This window comes from Empidonax traillii, unplaced genomic scaffold (genome assembly GCF_003031625.1).
Source record: "Empidonax traillii isolate 1590-97213 ecotype Southwest subspecies unplaced genomic scaffold, ASM303162v1 scaffold122:size1458747, whole genome shotgun sequence".
Classification (NCBI taxonomy): domain Eukaryota; kingdom Metazoa; phylum Chordata; class Aves; order Passeriformes; family Tyrannidae; genus Empidonax; species Empidonax traillii.
In genome coordinates this window covers 145,149-162,721 of record NW_020955315.1, presented here as the reverse complement: position 1 = coordinate 162,721, position 17,573 = coordinate 145,149, and the positions used below count along the sequence as shown (strand labels likewise).

At 43.2% G+C, this 17,573-nt stretch overlaps 1 protein-coding gene across 2 annotated transcripts in view; it reads left to right on the top strand.

Annotated features, from left to right (window-relative positions):
* Nucleotides 1-293: 293 nt before the first annotated feature.
* Nucleotides 294-17,573, top strand: part of EGFR (epidermal growth factor receptor) — a 150,697-nt gene continuing 133,417 nt past the window's right edge. Inside the window, exon 1 of one of the 2 annotated variants that reach the window (XM_027883267.1) lies at nt 294-751. In XM_027883267.1, coding sequence (XP_027739068.1) covers nt 646-751 — 106 coding nt within the window. In that variant the 5' untranslated portion in view covers nt 294-645. The remainder of the gene's footprint in view (nt 752-17,573) is intronic. The other variant, XM_027883266.1, reaches the window with a different exon arrangement.

The window sequence follows — 17,573 nt, the reverse complement described above, 5'->3', positions numbered from 1 at the left end:
AGCAGCGGCTCAAATGCACGCTCATGCCTTTGGCAGCTGCCGGACAGAAGATGCCGGGAAGTAGAAAATCTCCCCCGCCCTTCCGAGCAAGGACGAACGACTGAACTACCTCCACCCCGCTCATACCTCCTCTCATCCCGTATTCCGGGACAGGTGGCGGGCCCGCCCCTTCTCCACCTGGGCGGGGAAGGCGCCGCCAGTTCCTCCACCCCTCTTCTCCTTGCTCCCTCCCTATCCTCCTCCTCCTCCTCCTGCTCGGCGTCCCCAGAGGGAGCCCCTGTGCTCCGCGACTGAGCGGAGAGCGCAGCCGGGCGCACCCCGTCCCACAGCCGGCCCCGACCGCTCCGCAAGCCCCTGAGCACCCGCCGCCGCCTGCAGCAGGAGGAGCAGAGCGGGGGGGAGGAGGAGGAGGAAGGCAGCAGCCCGCCCGCAGCCGGGGCACGCACGTGTGCGCGCAGACCTCGACGGCCGCCCTCCAGCATGCTGCTCGGAGCCGCGCAGGGCAGAGCGCCGGAGAGGAGCTGAGCGCGGCCGCGGGAGAAGAGAGAGGAGCAGAGCAGGAGCGGCTCCGCGGAATCCTCCGTGCGTCCGTCCCGTCCGACCCCCCACCCACCCACTTCGCCGAGGGAGCGGCGGTCCCGCAGTATGGGCGGCCGCAGCCCCCTCGCCGCTGCCGGGCCCCGCGGGGCCGCTGTCCTGGTGCTGCTGCTGGGGCGCCTCGCTCTCTGTCTCGCCGTGGAGGGAAAGAAAGGTAAGGAGGGCGCGGGGGGCCGGGGCGCGGGGGTCCTGCTGCCGCTCTGCCGGCTGCGCCCCGAGAGACTGACGTGGGGAGCGGAGAGGGGAAAGTCCAACTAACTTTTTTTGTCCTTAAAAAAAAAAGAAAACAAACCGCAAACCAACAACAACCAAAAAAACCCTCAAAGACCGAAAAACCCACCCATACAAAAAGGCAGAGGAGAAACGGGGAGCAAACCAAAGCTGTAACAGCCATCACGCAGCCCTGACTTCCTGATTCCCGGCTTATTTTCTTTTGTGGGGGTGGAGGAAATAAATGGGAATAAGCCTTGGCACATCTCATCGTTTGTGCTTCTTTCCTTTTGGTGTTCCTTTTTTCTTCCTCCCCCCTTCCCACGTTGCCCAATCGCTCCCCGGCTCAGCCCCGCACCGTGGCGGCGGGGAAAAGCCGTGTAATTCCCAAGGAAGCGCCGCTCCGGTAACCCCGCCGTCGCTCTGACCTGGACTCCTCCGCTTGTCCTGTTAGAAGATAATAATAATAATAATAGTAGCAGCAAAAAAAAAAAAAAAAAGTATATACACCTAGGACTGGGGTGACTGCAAAGAGGGGAAACTTCATGTGGGTTCTGGTTCCCCAGTTACCCAAAAGAGGAGCGAAGGAGCCGCCGTGCCGTCCCGTCCCGGTCCGGCGGTGCGTGGGAACAGCACGGCGCGGGCTGGCTCTGGGGCCAGGGGCGTGGGGCTGGTGGTTGGGTTTTCCTTTTTCGTTTGAGGAACTGCTTTAGAGGGTGAGAAAACGTTTCTGGCCGGTCAGACCCGTCGCTTTTTCTCCGTGTGTGGTGTTCTCTTTTGTGAGTTCGGAGAGCAGGCCCCGGCTGCTGTTCCAGCCGGAGAGCAGTCCTCTTTATCTTGGAAATCTGCCAACCAGGGAAAAAAATGCAGATTTGGGTGGTTTGATTTTTTTTTCCCCCCTTTCATTCTTTTTAAAGAAAAAGCGGGAGAATTATTAGTTTTTAGAAGGGCTGGTGCATGCCTTAAAGCGACTGAGTTAGTCTTTCGTGACTGTGGGTAGTAAAGCCGCCCTGAAAGTGAGAAACACCCCGTCCAAAAGAACTTGTTGCACAACCTTTAAAAAGAGGAGAGATTCTCTTGTTCCAGAAATCAAGTTCATACCTGTTGCTGATGTAACATAGGCATTTTTTTCTTCCCGGTTTTCTTTTTATTTATTTATTTTTCCTCCCCCTTTGAAACTGATGAGAAGCAAAGTGGCTCCATCTGCTCTGCCTGTATTAAAAGTCTTTTGAGGTGCAGTCTCAGGTGCACATGCCCTGTGGAACATTGATAAAGTGTGAGGAGAAATACCTTGTTTATAGTGTTTAATTCTGTGTCTCATAAACTTAGTAGGGTCCCAGTTATTTGAGGATTACTAAGTAATCAACAGCTAAGTGATAAACCCGATGGAGATTATTCTTGGGATGTTGTGTCAGCAAGTTACTGTCCCTCTGGTAAGAGCTGGAGGCTCAGTGGCAGAGGTGAAGGCAGAAGGACTTCTTCATGAAGCATTAATCGAATGATTGGTCTTTATTAGTTTCTCTGTTTCTCTCCTCATGTGAAGATAATTAAGAAAATTACTTAAGAGTACAAAATGAAACAGCATTTGAGAATTGTGAGATACTGATTTAAAGCAACAGGCCTAACAGGTAACAGAGTATCAGCATATCTTGGGGACTGCCTCCTTGGTCAAATGATAGGACCTAACATCAGAATTTAGAGCAATTTTGAAAATGAGCCTGCTTTCATATATATATATATGCAGAACTCTTGAGGTTTTAAGAGCAAATTTTAGAAGTTCAAATTGCATAGGAGATTACACTGTTTAAAATTTCAACCCAATTGGTTCCATTCACAAAAGGAGATGTCTCAAAAAAAAAAAAAAAATTGTGCCTGGGCAAATGTTTTTGTTAGAATGTAGAGAATCGGCCTATAGAGTCTAATCAACATAATGTTTGAATGGAAATTTAAATACAATTGTCTTTTCCCAAAATTTTAGAATTAGTTTTTTGAATATGGATGAGAGAAAACAGGTTTAGTTATAACACTGTAGTCATGAGGATACCAAAAACCCGCTAACTGAGCATATTCTAGAAACAAACAGCATTGCCCAACTGAAGTACACTCACAGGGATCAATACCCTCCTCAGTCTACCCGCTCTGATGTTAATGGCCCACATTAACCCCCCGTGCAACTCATGTGGATTTCCTCTTAGGTGGATGGCCTGCCTGGTGGTACCTGAGATAAATACCTGTGATAGCTGGCGTGCCACTTACACTGAACATATTTGACCCGCGTCCTTTTTGTGTGTCAGTGCTTGGTGACAGTGCTACAGTTCAGCAGACTGCTTTTTGTTGCTATCTGTTGGCTTTGTATCTCTAGTTTTGATCTGTAGCTGCAGCCGTTGTGGGATGGGAGTGTGCATGTGAGCATGCTGGGCAGCTGCTGAAGTTAGAGGTGATACCTTTCTGTACCTGGTGTCTTACGTTGCTTCCTGGAGAGCAAAGGAATAAGGTTTTTAGAGATGTTGAGGCATTCATTTTCGCATGAAATGAAGAAGCTTCATCTAATATCCTGCGCAGTGTTTGCTTGTGGGCTGTGTCTGTACTTGTGCGTTGCAGCTCTTCACGTTGTCTTGTAGTTTCTGCACAGTATATTATTCTGTGCTTACTTGTGACATATGTACACAAGCAGACTAGTCTTTGTGGGTTGTGTAAAGCTTGGCCCAGTTATGTGCAAGCATCCAGTGCCTTTCCAGGTGCACTTCAGTGTGACCTGGCCACTGCTCTGTGGGAGCAGAGATCTGGCAGGAGATGCCTGTGAGATGTGCCTGCAGTGGGAGCAGGCAGCTGCCCATACATCCACAGCTTGTGTGGGGGAGTCATGTTCTCTGCCTGCCTGGCGCCAGGTACCACGTGAAGGATGTTGCATGCTCCTGTTACACTCCCAAGATTGCTGGTACACTGTTCTCTCATTCCTGTATTTGTATTATCGCTAATAAAAGTGGAATTTTCTATGTGGAGAGAGGAGCTAATATGTGTGTTTAGGTATTTATTATATGAGGTCTTGTCTGTGCAAACATTTATTATTTCTTATTTTCCTTGGTAAGTGACCAAACTTTTTTTGGATTTGGAAACTGAAATAAATCTGTGTAGTCTTGATGGTAAATGCAGTGAGAGATATGGAAACTTAGATACTGATACAGCTCACTTTGGTGAGATAATAGAAATAAATAGTCTTGAGTACAGACCTGCTCTTCCTCTAGTGCCTCAGTGTGTGAATGATGAAGAATGAAACTCAAGTCCCATCGTTAAGAGCAATTTCTGACAAATAGGGAAGGGAAGGAAAATGCTAGCAGTCATCTTCTTAATTCAGGCAGTCTGCAAAATGCAATGACTGTGCAAAATGTTACAAAAGAGATTGGCCCCTCAGAGGAGCAGGTGTTCGTGGTGAACAAGCTAGGCACTGAAGTGATAGTGAATACAAATATATTTTTTCTTACATTAAGAGTATATTAAGGGATTTCCAGATAAATAGGAAGTCAAGATCAATGCCCTGGAGACTTTACAATCGGAGTAGTCCACTGTAATTTATTTGTTAATTTATAAAGAGAGATTTTCGGGGAGTGTCACACAATGCCATTATGTTCCTCAGGGCTGACTTTTGCATTTAGGTATCCATGTATCACTGAAATCACTGGAATATGCTAGCTTTAGCAGCAAGATAGCTGACTAGCCAAACCAGTTCCTTCAGAAGGTGTCCTTATCTTCCTTGAGGACAAACTGCCTTTGCTTAATAGCTCTTCGGGAACAAGCCTAGTGAAAGGTTTACTTAATTTTCCGCAGGATGACAATACCTTCATGGAATTGTTTTGCACAGGAAGTGTTGATATTGCTATAAACTTCTGGTCTAGTCCAGGTTTCAGGAGCGTGTGTGCATCAGAGAGTAGAGTCGTGCTGCGTATGAGGGTGGATTATCCCAGAAAGAACTAATATGTATTCAAAATTAGTAGTCAGCATGTTATGTTATAAACTTTGGCATTTACAGTTAGAAGAACTTGTGACAAACCCCTATAAAATTAGACTAGTCAAAATGGGGGTGATGCCTAATTCTGTAAAAAGATTACCTGCTAGTTAGAATAATTGGAAATGTGTGAATTGCATAAGACATCTTCCATTTGTGTTTATAATTTCTCAAAAGCCCATTCTGCTCTACTACTCTCCTTGAGCACCTACTAGGGGGAAAATGCACTTCTGTCAGTCAGGGCTCATCTGGCACAGGAATTGCACTCGGACGCAGCTGGGATGTTGCTAGTTCTACCAGAGAGAGAAAGTTATTAGGGAATGCAGCAGAACTTTCTTTGCATCTCAGTGGAAGGCATATTCTCACTTTTTGATTCCCAGGTTTGCTTTGTAGCATTTGTAGGAGGTGTGTAGCCTGCCATGAATACTGAAGCAGCAGTGACTGCCGTGACAGGGAGACTTGCCTGTCTTGTGCTTGCCACGAGCTTAGCTTGAGCAACACGCCTTGCTGTAAGTGCAGTTGGAGAAGTTAGTGCAGAACTTACCTCTCTGGGTCGTAAGCAGCACTTCACTCAGCACCTGTGATGGGGGCAACGACCAGGAGCTGTCTGCTGCTGCAGTCCATGATAGGAGAGCAGGGATAATGCTGAAGGATTAGCAGACAAACCCTCACCGCTGGGATGCCCATTTCAGTCGAAGCTGATGCAGCGGTACACTTCTCCAGATCCTGGTGATGAAGGTGGGATAAAAGCTGTGTTGGATGTGATTTATCAGAAGTCCTCCATTCCTGAGGATCTCTGTTATTCATTACCTGTCAGCGTTGGAGAGCTTGTGAAATGCACGAGGACATGGGGAGCTGGCACTGTGGATTTATCCGCATTGTGTAGGTGTGGGTAGAAAGTGTTCAGGTAAATTATTTTTTTCGGAGCATGAGTGGTACACAGTGTGGGAATCCTCAGCTTAATGTTTTGTGTGGACTTTGACATCCTTGTTCAGCCTGGTACAGTACACACTGATCCGGTTAACTACGTGTCAGTTTGACCTTTTCCCGTGTCCCTTCTTCCAGGAACACTGTATTAGTAGGTGAAGTATGAGACCTAATAGTGCTTCAAACCATTATGTTTTTTGATGTGTTACTTCTTGACTTCCAACTATGGCAAATGGGTCAGTAATGCTTCCTTTTTTAGGGCTGAATTCTGCTGACCTAACAGTATTGAGTAATAGAGCATTTTTTTTTTCCTTCAGAAATAGTTACAGAACATTTGGCATGAATATGGGCAGAAGAAGTCATTCTTAAAGGGAATGTGGAAAAAAAAAATGTACTGCTCTGTACAGCAAAGTTGGACCAAAATAAATGTCTATTTCTGCTGAAGCAAGATGATTGTTTATTAAGAACTGCTACACAGCTTCGTAGTTTGTCGTACAGGGAGAATGTGTAGGTGTGGGTCTTGTGCTCTCTGTGCTTAATAATATTATTGAGGGTTGCTCGCAGGGAAGAAACATGAGAAACCAATTCGTGAGACTGTGTGTTTGAACAAGGAAACTCTCTGATGACCAGAGTGAAAAGATGTGGCCGTGTGGGTTGGCCACTGAGCTGAGAAATACATGTGCCACCACACTGCACCAGATTCTTGAAATTATTTTTTAAAGGACAGAAGGCATTGTTAGGAGAGAGATGCACCGGATTTATGTAGCCCCTAAAGATGTGTGAGCTTTGGTTTTGAAGTTTTAATGCAAAGAGTGTTTTGCCTGTTGACATATCCATGAAGGTTCCTCCATCTGCCCAGCATGTCTGTGTAGATGAAAGTAAACATCTACGTGTTCGCATGCATGTTGTACTATTAGAGTGTATTGAATTATGGGTGGGTTTTGTTTGTTTCAGTGGTTGAAGAGAAAAAGAAAACAAAAACAAAACCAGCAAAAAACCAAAACCCAAACCTGGAAAAGAAGAAAAACTTCTAGTCAAACTGAAACAAATATGTCAGGGGGTGGTTTTATGAAGTGAGGAGAAAAAAAACCAACAACAAAGCACCAACAAAAAAGCCCTGCTTTAATTTAATCTGGAAGATCAAATTTAACCTGAGACGATTTCTTTTCTTTTTAAGTTGGATAAGAAGGAAAATGAAATGTTGTTTGAAATGAAAATTTGCAGGTTTATATTGAAAATACCAGAATACCACTTGATTTTCTTATACCTCCCAGTTAGTTTTTGGCCAAGGCATGTTTGCTAAGTTTAGCTCAAATTAGTGAACTAACTTCAATTCACTCCGTCCCACCCTCTGTTACTCCCAACCCCCCCCCAAAAAAAAAAAAAAAAAAAGGTTTTAGGGGTGGGATAAAAATTGTCGTTTGCATACACATAAATAGTTCTGCTCTGATCTAGATGAACATTAAGTAGAGATAACGGCAGTCCAAAATGCTTGTGATCACTTTTGCTATTTTCATCGGTTGAAATAATAAAACTAACGAAATACAGATAAATAAAGGAAGCTTGGTATCTGTTACCTCCCTGGTCTCTGTGTGTTTGGAGCTTTTACCATCCCTTGCTAACTGCTGGAGGAGGAGCCCGAGGCTTGCAGCTGCCTTGCTGGAGGTGCAGAGGCAGGCGGGGTCGGGGCTTTGGGCAGGCAGGGTGAGGGCTGATGAGCAGTAGCGATGCCCCAAGGGCCAGCAGTGCTTCTGTGTGGGTTAAAAGCCTTCTCCTCCGTGTAGCGGTTACCGCTCCGTGGTTGCTTCACCTCGCAATGGTGCCGTGTGAAGGATGGGTAGCGTCCCCGGGAGTATCCTCAAACTCCCTGGAAGAGCGGGGGATTAGCCAGCCCCCTCTATCCCAGACTGATAAAACAGAAATATGCAGGACCAGCAAAGGCAGTTATGCCAGAATCACTCTGCTGGAGTATTCAGCTCCTTCCTGGGCATGGAGATTCAGCAGGGGCCATGTCAGGCGGGATGTTTTCCAGAGGGAATGTGGAAGGAAGAAGAGGAGGATATAAACCAGCTGTCTTGATGACAGTATAGTGGTATTTTAGCTCTGGCTTTTGTAAGAAAAAAGTGGGAATGGAGTTTGTGAGCATTTGGTAATCAGAACGCAGTGGTATAATCCCTGCCTTCCCATCACCAGATTCAGCAATAAATATGAAGATAACCAGAAGAGCCCTGGAAATCAGCCACTCTTGGCACTGGGGCACTATGAGCTCGTACAGCACTCTTCCTAGATAGGGAAAAGTATTATTTTACCTATCTTGTGTCATGGGATCAAAGCCATAAGGAATTTGAATAGTTGCCTGAGGGAACACATCTGGCTACTGAAGTTGCCTGCTAGTGTTTTGGTCTCTCGTCCCATGCCCAAGCCAATGATAAACACTGCCTGGAGTTGAAGGTAACCAACGTCCTCTTTGGGGCTTATTCACAAACTTTGAAAAAAAAACCAAAACGTTTCATGCAAAGCATGAAAAAGGCCCTCCTGTGTGTCCTTCCCTGGGGACATGTCCCTTGATGGAGGCCGGCCAGAGCCTGGGATGAGGTGACCGGTGGTGGCATGCATCTGGTTTGGCTCCTGGTGACTGAAGCGTGCTCCTTCCCTGCCTGAGGTAGGGCTCAGCATGCCTGACCCTTTGCTCCACCACCTCAGGGGAAGCCCCAGCACCTCCCCTAATAACAGCAGTGTGAGACAGTAGCTGCAAATCAGGGTTGGGTGCAAGCAGATGTAAAGTTTGAATCGTTTCCTGAATTATGCTTTCTATGTTGCTGCAGCACAGTTTATACCGTTTTCACATTTGCAAGGCCTAACTTAAAAAAAACCCCAACCAACCAACCAAAATACCCAAATAATAGCTACTTCTCTCTGGGGATATGTATTTGCTTCCCCCCCCTCCACTTTAGGATCTGAGACATATGAGCAATTCTGAAAGTTGAGTTTTGATGTACGCCTGAAGTAGTGAACATTTCTTCTTGAGAGCTGCGTACTTCAGTTCTGCAAAGTGCAGTTATGTGCAGTTCCTAAGCAGTTCTCTGATCTTGAAAACAGCAATTTTTCCTTGGCATTAGTTAATTGCATTGTGATTAATTTATTTAATTCTTATGTTCACTATGTTTTTGTAGAACAGTGCTGTTCTCTGAAGTTCACTCAGGAGGTAAGACTAGGGAAGGAGGCAGGGTTCAAGGAAGAAGCTTGTTTTAGCAGTTGGGTCAGTTATTTCAACAATGCCTTTAGCAAAGAGGTAAGAGGCTGTTTGCACAGATCAGTAACTAGTTCCCATGATTCAGATTGAATCACATAGTTCAGGTCATTTGAATAAATAAATGACTTCTAGTAAACGAGACAACCTCTGCAATTAGGATGGCATGCTGCATATTTCATGTTATTTATTATGTGGTTTCCAATAGATATGATTAAGCTGGTTTACACTTGGAATGCTAGGTAGCATTTCAACACAAGCCACTTAACCAAAGCTTGCATTAAAATGAGATGCGCATTTGTTTTGTACAGGTGGCATTGTGCTGTATCTTCAGCACTTACGTTTTCTTGTTCATTTTCCACAAGCAGATACTCAATGGGAAGAAGATGTTACCTTGTCAGCTGCACCTCCGTTTTCTGTAATTGTAGTGGGGAATTCTCTAGCAGGTGCTTCCAAAACGTTTACAGTTTGCTGCAGTGTTAACTTTCCCTCCTGTCTTCTTGGGCCATCAGCTCCCATGGATGTGGCATAACCAGAGGTGCAAAAAACCGCCCTTCTCAGATGTGCTCGTGGGTTACATGCTATCCCTGGTGTTTCCGAGGGGATGTGCTTTGTAGGTCACCGGCAACTTCTGTTGCTGGGTTTGGACATGGAACGAGAGCATTGGAATTCAGTGTGGAAGACCAGGAAGAAAAGGTCTTCTTGGCCTTTTCCCTGATGTTATTAAGTAGCTGTATTATCAAATAAAAAAATCCTAGGTAGTTTTGGTGTTGTGAAAATAATATTTTTTAAAGAAAGTATGGTCACTTTACTATTCTGTCCTTCCTGGTTGTGCCATGTACAAACCAGTGTTAAGTAATTTAAGAAAATACACCCTGGACTGTCAAATTTACTAAGTAGCTCTGGTTGAAGGTACACCCTGGGGATTTGGAGAAATAGGTAAGATGTTGAGATCTACTGGTCGGGTGATCATCTGCTCTATTCAGAAGAAAATTTTACTACCACGTTTCTTTCCAAGTTTTTCATTTAATATAACACGAAAGGTACACAATACACTAGGAATACCTGTTTGATAGAAGAGCCTTTCAAAGTAATGAAGATATCAGATCTTCAGTGCCAGATAAAAATACCATTTTGCATATGTGATCACTATTTCTTCTGGGAGTGGAAGTTACCGGTTCTCCTACCTGAAGGCATTGGTGGTGAACTTTGCACAAACTACGACTTCAGGAGCTGGGAAAAAAATAAAACAGTCTTCATTTCTTTTAATCACTGGGAAGAAACAGCTGTGGTATGAGCAGATATGACTAAAGTTTGACAAACTTGCTTCTCATATGTTAAGTCTGGAGGTACAGAGGGATCTAGTGGGCACATGAAGACAAGGAAAGCTTCCCCCCCAGAAATGTGGGGGAGATATCCTCAAGTCTGAGTGAGAGCCCACGAGCAGCTGGCACAACATTTTGGAAACTGCTAAACAAAAAGTGCCTTTAGTCAAAAACACTTCAGAGGAGTGGAGTGTTTTTTCTCCTCCATTTTTTATTGCAACCTGTTTCCCATGAATGGAATTTTGACACTCTCGCTTGCTGAACAGGATTCAATTTGTTTTACTGCTCTTCAGACTAGTTCAGCACCAAGTACATGCCTTTTGGGTTTTTTTTCATTCCCCTGTTAAAAACAAACAGAAAAACCCCAAGCGAGAAACCGATTAAACCAGAACAAAACAAACCAATTTTTTGGAAACAGAAGCGCTGGTTGGCAAAATCCCGACTCTGGAAGCTGATTTGTCACAACTAGACCATAATTGAAGCTGTCGGGTCTCCGCGTGAACATGGGCTTTGTACCACAGAGCAGTGTGTAGGATGTGGGGCCCTTGGCATTTGATGAGAGTTGGGAAGTGGTGGAAGTGTGACTTTGTTTTCAGAGCCAAACTAAGGGACAGAAGTCACTCCCTAAACACCAAGCTGTCAGAAAACCTAGTGACAGTCCCGTCTCCACTCCCTCAGGTACTGATTCAGGTCTTTCCCAACAGAGACCTGTGGTAATGTGAACAGAAGATGAATCACGCCCAGAAAGAGTGTTCAGGTTCTGTATTTGATTTCTGACTGGTATCTGATCAGTGTGGGTGAGACTATCCTTAGTGAGACACAATGGCTGGTAGGGCACTGATCATCTGCACAAAGGGACCATGTAGTGTTTGGCTTTCTAATGAAAACCTCTCTGGCTGGTCCTTGTGTACTTGTAGATGTTGGAGGCAGAGCAGTTGCCACTTGAAGGTTCACTTGGGTAGCAGAGGAAATTAGAACTGAACTGGTGCAGCAGACTGAGTGAAGCTCTTGCAAGGTGGTATCTGATCCACACTTTGCCTTTATTGCCGTGGTTGTGGCATCTGAGTAGATGCCATTAGCACTCCCCAAAAATTAATGGCAGAGGTCCAGTCTTTGAGAGTAGGAGCAGGGATAAGTATTTCACAGCAGATCTGGAAAGAGAAACGTGCAAGCCATATTTATGTTGTGTGCTCAGCTTCCACCTCCCTGTAAAAGAGCAGAAGTGGTTGAGTTGCAGTGGTTTTAATTCAGTGTAAAAGTAATCTGTTATTCCTAATTTGACCTCTTGCAGTGAGGATGTCTGCAACAGGAGGTGAAGTCACAACTTAAACATCATCAGTTATCTGGTAGGATCTCATTATTTCTTAACACGTCTGTGTTACGTGTCCAGTTAATGGATCAGTTTGATATTTGTCTTTTTGTTTGGAATTTGAAAGGATGACCACTGAAATGCTCTCTTGTTTCCATCTGGTCTTCAAAAATAATTAAGTGTTGAACAATGGTATTGTCAGTCTGTTTCCTACCTAATAACCTCTGCAAGGTGCTCTTGTTAATCATTTTATTACTTCAGATCTGCTGTTGTTCTCTCTTTCCCTTCCTAATGAGGCAGATCCCCTAGGCAGCATCACTTTATCACAGTTGTCTATGGTAGATGAGCTAATCCAGCACCATGGAAGTTTGTGTTCAGCAGTGCATAAGATGCTCCCATCAGTGTTTGTGGATAATTCTCCCTGACATTTGAAAGATTTATCATGTGCAAAAAAGGAAGAACAGGCCCTTTTCCTAAATGAGGGTCATCTTGATTTGAGCAGCGGCACTCTGGTTTGCCTCAGTGAGCACATGATATTCAGTGAATCAAGAGTAAAAATAGCTAATTAACACCTTCTCTGCTTCTTTGCTGTCTGGTTATTAGTTACTCTGAACCAAATTAATTCCTGATAGCATAGGGCATGGAAGGTGTGAATGACAAACTCAGGTCAAGAACTGAATTATTTGATGTTCTAGAGAGAAATATTACCTTTTTTATTGTATTGCCTGTATCAAGGAGTTTAATACAGATATGCTTAGCTAACATCTGTGTTTTGTGTTTCAACTTATGAAGAGAAAACCTGAACTGATTATGGACATTTGAAAGGAAGGCTGTTTTATCCTGGTTTAATATGGTACTGATTGGATCCTGTCTATGGGCTAGACTCAAATACTGTTTCAAAGACTCGTATCACCTCAGGAACAGCAAACATATGACTTCTAAGTAAACAGACTGATTATAATAGGCAGGATTTGAAAATGGATTGTTCTGGGCCGACACTGTACTACTGAGAGTGATGATATCGTAGTGGTAATCGCACTGTTGGGCTTAATGGCCCATAAACTTTGATAAAAGCTTTTGTAAAATCGTCAGCAATAATTCCATCCATTGCTAGATTGCCAGTGAGCGTCTTCAGCCCCTGGAATAAATTGCTACCATCAATTGTGTTTATATCGTTACATAAAAGAAGACTTTTGCTCTGAAGGTGTAATAATAAATAATAAAAAATACCGCCAGCTAAAAATTAATGGGTCAGGTCCACAATTGCTGTTACTGCCCAGGTGTCCCACACACGGCTTGGGCCGAGGTAGGTTCACACCTGTCTGTGTGTAGAGAACAGGCACCTTTTCATTACCTCTGCCAAGAGCTCACTGGGTCAGCAGAAGCAGCAATGTCGTTGCAGGCTTTGTATGAAAACTGAAAAACAGTCGAAGTGTACTGTACTTCTACTCTGTTGTTAGTTTTCACTGTGGGTTTCTTTCGCATTAGTTATTAGAATGTGAACATTAAACGGCCTTAATTACTTTCGTTAGCATTAATGAACCATTCTAAAAAAAAAAAGTGCAGAACCAACTTAAATTTTGTCTATAACTTAGAAGCTGTGCCAGTGTATGATCCCTACCTTCCTACTTTTACTTTTTTTCCCCCTTATCCCTTCCACATGATTGGTTAAATAAATTACTGGCCACAGTGTGATGCAAAAAGAGCTTTAATACAAAGTGGGAAGAAAAGGAAGTTATTTTGCAAGAAAATAAATAGCACAGGGTATTTAACAGTGCATTAGGCAATGTAAGTATTAAGACAGCAGTGATAATGCAGTGAGGAGAGCAGGAAAATATGTCATTAGTTTAGTCAAGCAGTGAATTGCTCCAGCTCTGATATTTTATTGGTGGTATTCAACACATCGAATGGAGATGCATTGATAATGCCAAGCATAATGAAGAGCTGAACATGGACTTTCCACCTCTGCAGCATGGGATGCAAAAGAGGATCTGCCTTACCTGCCTGTAGGTGGAGTTTCATTTTTATATTCAGGGGAGGAGGAGAAGAGAAATGTTCTTGTTGCTAAATAGGCACAAGGTCTGTCCTCCTACAGTTATCACTTGCCCATATTGATTTGCTTAATTTTCTTTAGGGGTGTGATGGTAGAGGTAGGACGGTGTCCTAGGGGAGTATATTCTCCAGTCTCCACCTATGCAGCTTGTGAAGTGCCTTACCCCAGAAAAACATACTTCTTGAGCTAATGATCTTTGAATGGCCCACTGATAAATTGCCTACTCCATCTCCACCTTCCTGATGTATTTGACAGTGAGCAGTAGAGTGGAATTCAAGGAGGGCCTCAAAGACAGTTTGGCTCCCCAGCTTCAGAGCGTGCAGCTTTGGAGAAAAGCACTGCAGCTACATACGTGGAAGTTTACAGAAAAGGTAAAATTATGGAGAGCTGGAGGAGAAGGAAGAAAATCTGGAACTTTTGCTTCTCAGTTGCAGTAGCACTGCAGGAGGGACTTGCATCTTCTTTTCAGGTTCAATTCTGCAAGCCGTAGGCATCATATCCCTTTGAAGCCTTCTATGGATATTTTGCCTACCAGGACTGCAGGATCAGAGTTTTTTTATTACTTTATTTACCTAAGAAAACTCATCTAGTTTAAAGGGAGAAACTGGTAGAGAATACCACACTGTGTTATATGAACCCTGTATCAAAAAGTAACTCTCCCAAGACAGAAGGGAAGATGATAATCACATCACAAGGTTTTGTGGTGTTATAACCTGGAATAAGTCTTTTGCCTGGGTAAGGCAGGTAAGTCGACTAAGTGCAAATTCTGGTAATTGTCCTTCTACTTTCTTTTCCTAAAAATATATATATAATATAAAATAAAGATATATTTTTCAATGGGATTAATATGGGTGAATTCTTTAGGCTGTGTGAAGCACTGTGGTTTCAACGTTGATTTCTGCCATCCAAAGCGATGGTCTGATGGTTTAGCAAAAATGAGATGTCTCTAAACTTGCTGGAATTAACTTGATGGAGTTGAGTGGCATTTCACTTACACACTGGATGTGTTAAAGCCAAAGCTTTTACATGGGAGTTCTTGCAAAGAAGCATGTGTGTGTGTATGTGCATTCATCTCCCTCGCTCTCCTTCTGAGAATTATTTACTGTAGCCCTAAGATGATATGTTAATATGCAGCTCTCTAGTATATAGAGGCCTCTGGCACTCTTGCTTTATAATTTAATCAGGAAATGGTGTTATCGCAGCAACTGCTGTACCACCCGGTACTGAAGCAGCTCCTGTCTATGTAGCACTTATAAAAGTACGTCAGACAGATTTTTAAAGTGCATGTAGCTAAAGTGGGAGTAGGAACTTAACACTTGGTGAATGCTACAGCGAAAGGAGGGCGTGAATTTCTTCAGAAGTTGAGAAAAATTCTTAATGGAAATAATTGGCAATAGCTCTAATTCAGCAAGCTCTTTGACAGATGCGTTGTTTAAAGTCCATGTGCAATCCCTTTGAAATCAGATGAGTTCTGTATAGGCCTGGGGTTTCTACAGGTTCAAGAGTCTTGTTTTACAGGTGATAAAAATTACGTTGTAGAAGGGAGTGATGGTTTTGAGAGGCTCCACTTTCATAGGGCGTGACTGGTGAGGGCAGATACTTGGCATTTCTCTGCAATGAGCTACTGAAGATGATTGAAATGGAAGTCATGAGTAACTGGAAATATCAGAAGTTTTGATTTATGGGTATTTTTAAATTTTGGATGAGGTTTCATATTACATTTGTGCAAGGAATTTTTATATTGTATTTGATAGCAAGGAATCTGTGTTGAGGGGTGTGCATATGAAGATATTTTGTTGTTTATTAAACCTTAGAGTGGTACATTATTAATGTTTCTGTACAATAAAATGTAATTGTTGGAGGGGAGGCAAGAGACCTAAGAATGACTAGGAAGGGTTTTAAGGTAGTCTGGACCAGTGAGACTATACCTTATCATTGAAAACCTGATAATGTAGGGTCAATATCCTATCTGAGTTTTCCTTTTAAGACACTGTGGTGTAAGAAGACCCATCTGTGCTAACGAATTGACTACATTTCTTTGTACTCTTAATCCTTATAAACTCCAAGGAAGTATCTGTGTATTAATAATACTATGTGCTTAGAAAAAGCATACTTGGGATTATGAGGAATTATTATTACTCCCTTTAGCATTGTGTTTGTAAGATTATTGATTGCTATACTCTTGATGACTTTTCCCCTACAGCTACGGTTTGTATCAGACTGCATAAAACAAAATCGTAAATGTAGTTTTCTAATTCTTGGAATAAACCCCAGAAAACCACTCTGCATATATGCTGGTCCCATTCTGTGTTGACAGTAATCTCAGGGTGGCACATTTAGTCTTTGAATCAGTGTTTAGAACTCACCATATTGTCAAAAGTCTCCGCAGATGCTCATCCAAAACTGTGTAAAACTCAGAATTGCTTTGCAGATTGAATTTTAGTCTCCCCTTCTACTGTTCACTGTTCACCAGTGAACTGTTGCTGGTTGTGAGATAGATGACATCCAGGCCTGGAGGGAGCAGCTCTTTAGTGTGTCTCTGCTTTCCTCTAAGGACAGGTAGTGTTGGGGCATCTTGCATCCCTTCTCCCACATGAAGGTCCTTAGTTGGATGATGTAGGAGAGAGCATTGTGGAAGTTTGTCTCCACTGCTGTAGCTGGATGTTCAGCCCTGCTGAAGCTAAGGCGCCACTAAAATGCCTCTGAAAATTCACAAGTTTTGCATGAAAGCCATGTTAGGTTGTAAGACAACTTTCCCCTCCTGGCCTGGGTCAGGTAGGTATGAACATTTAAAGATCACTTTTGGATGATTTCTGAACCTCTGCCTTTTACACCTTCGCTGTAGTAAAACCTCCAGCACTTGAGGTGTTCTTCCTTCTCTATAATTCCCGTTCTGATCTTCCTCACAGATTCTTTCTCTTGTTAAGTATCTTTACTGTCACTCTTACTTTAGGATGGTGGAGCAGGTTTGTACTTGATAATCATCCTTCAGCCTCCATATGTTTTGTTTGAACAAATGCCAAAAGCACTTGGAAGTTCACTGAGTTGAAGTCAGCAACAGTGGCTATATCCCAGGACTGGAAACTTTGCATCTTTGGGGGTGCTGCCCAAAAGATAAGGAAAACTGATCGAGGTGGTCCCCAAAAAGTCTCTTCAGAAACTCAGTTTAGTTCTGGTACAAATATGCCAGTATTTGTATTTGAAAGATTTTTCATGCATGTCCCAGTACTGTATTAAATTAATAGGTTTGTACTGAAAGTGTTCAGACATGTAACATGAATGATAATTCACCTGAAACAACAAAAGAAAGTAAATTCATTTTCAAAAGCAGATTTTTTTAATGACATATTTTGTTGTTTGTATGCTGTGTTTTAAATGCACTACAGCAAAAATTAAGCAGGCATTGATTTGCCTCAGAAATGTACATCCACCGTAAAAAAAGCAGCCTGTCTGCCTGATATCTAATTAATCACTCACTTCTGATAATAAGCTCAATGTTACATTAGGAATGCTTTCCAGCACTAGCAGGATTTTAAAAAGCTGCTTTAGATGTATGTTAAAACTGCTTTTGGAAATGGAGAGACAGAAAAGCTTAGAAATCTGATGACCGTTTATCTGAAAGGAGTTCCCAGGGGCAGAGGAGCTGGGTTCCCTATTCACAGACCACTGTTAGCCAGGTAGGGAATTTATTTGTTTGTCTGCTCACAGAAACATCGAGGGTACAGTCTATTTTGAATTTTAAAATTAAAGGCAGTGAGATTATTCCAGTGCATGAAGTTCAGGCACTTGCTTAAAGGATGTGTTGGTAGGTAGGGTTGATACCTGAAAACACTATTTTGTCCATAAGTCACAACCTGTGCACAAAGTGAAAGTGAGTGAGTGATGTCAGGGAGAGGAAG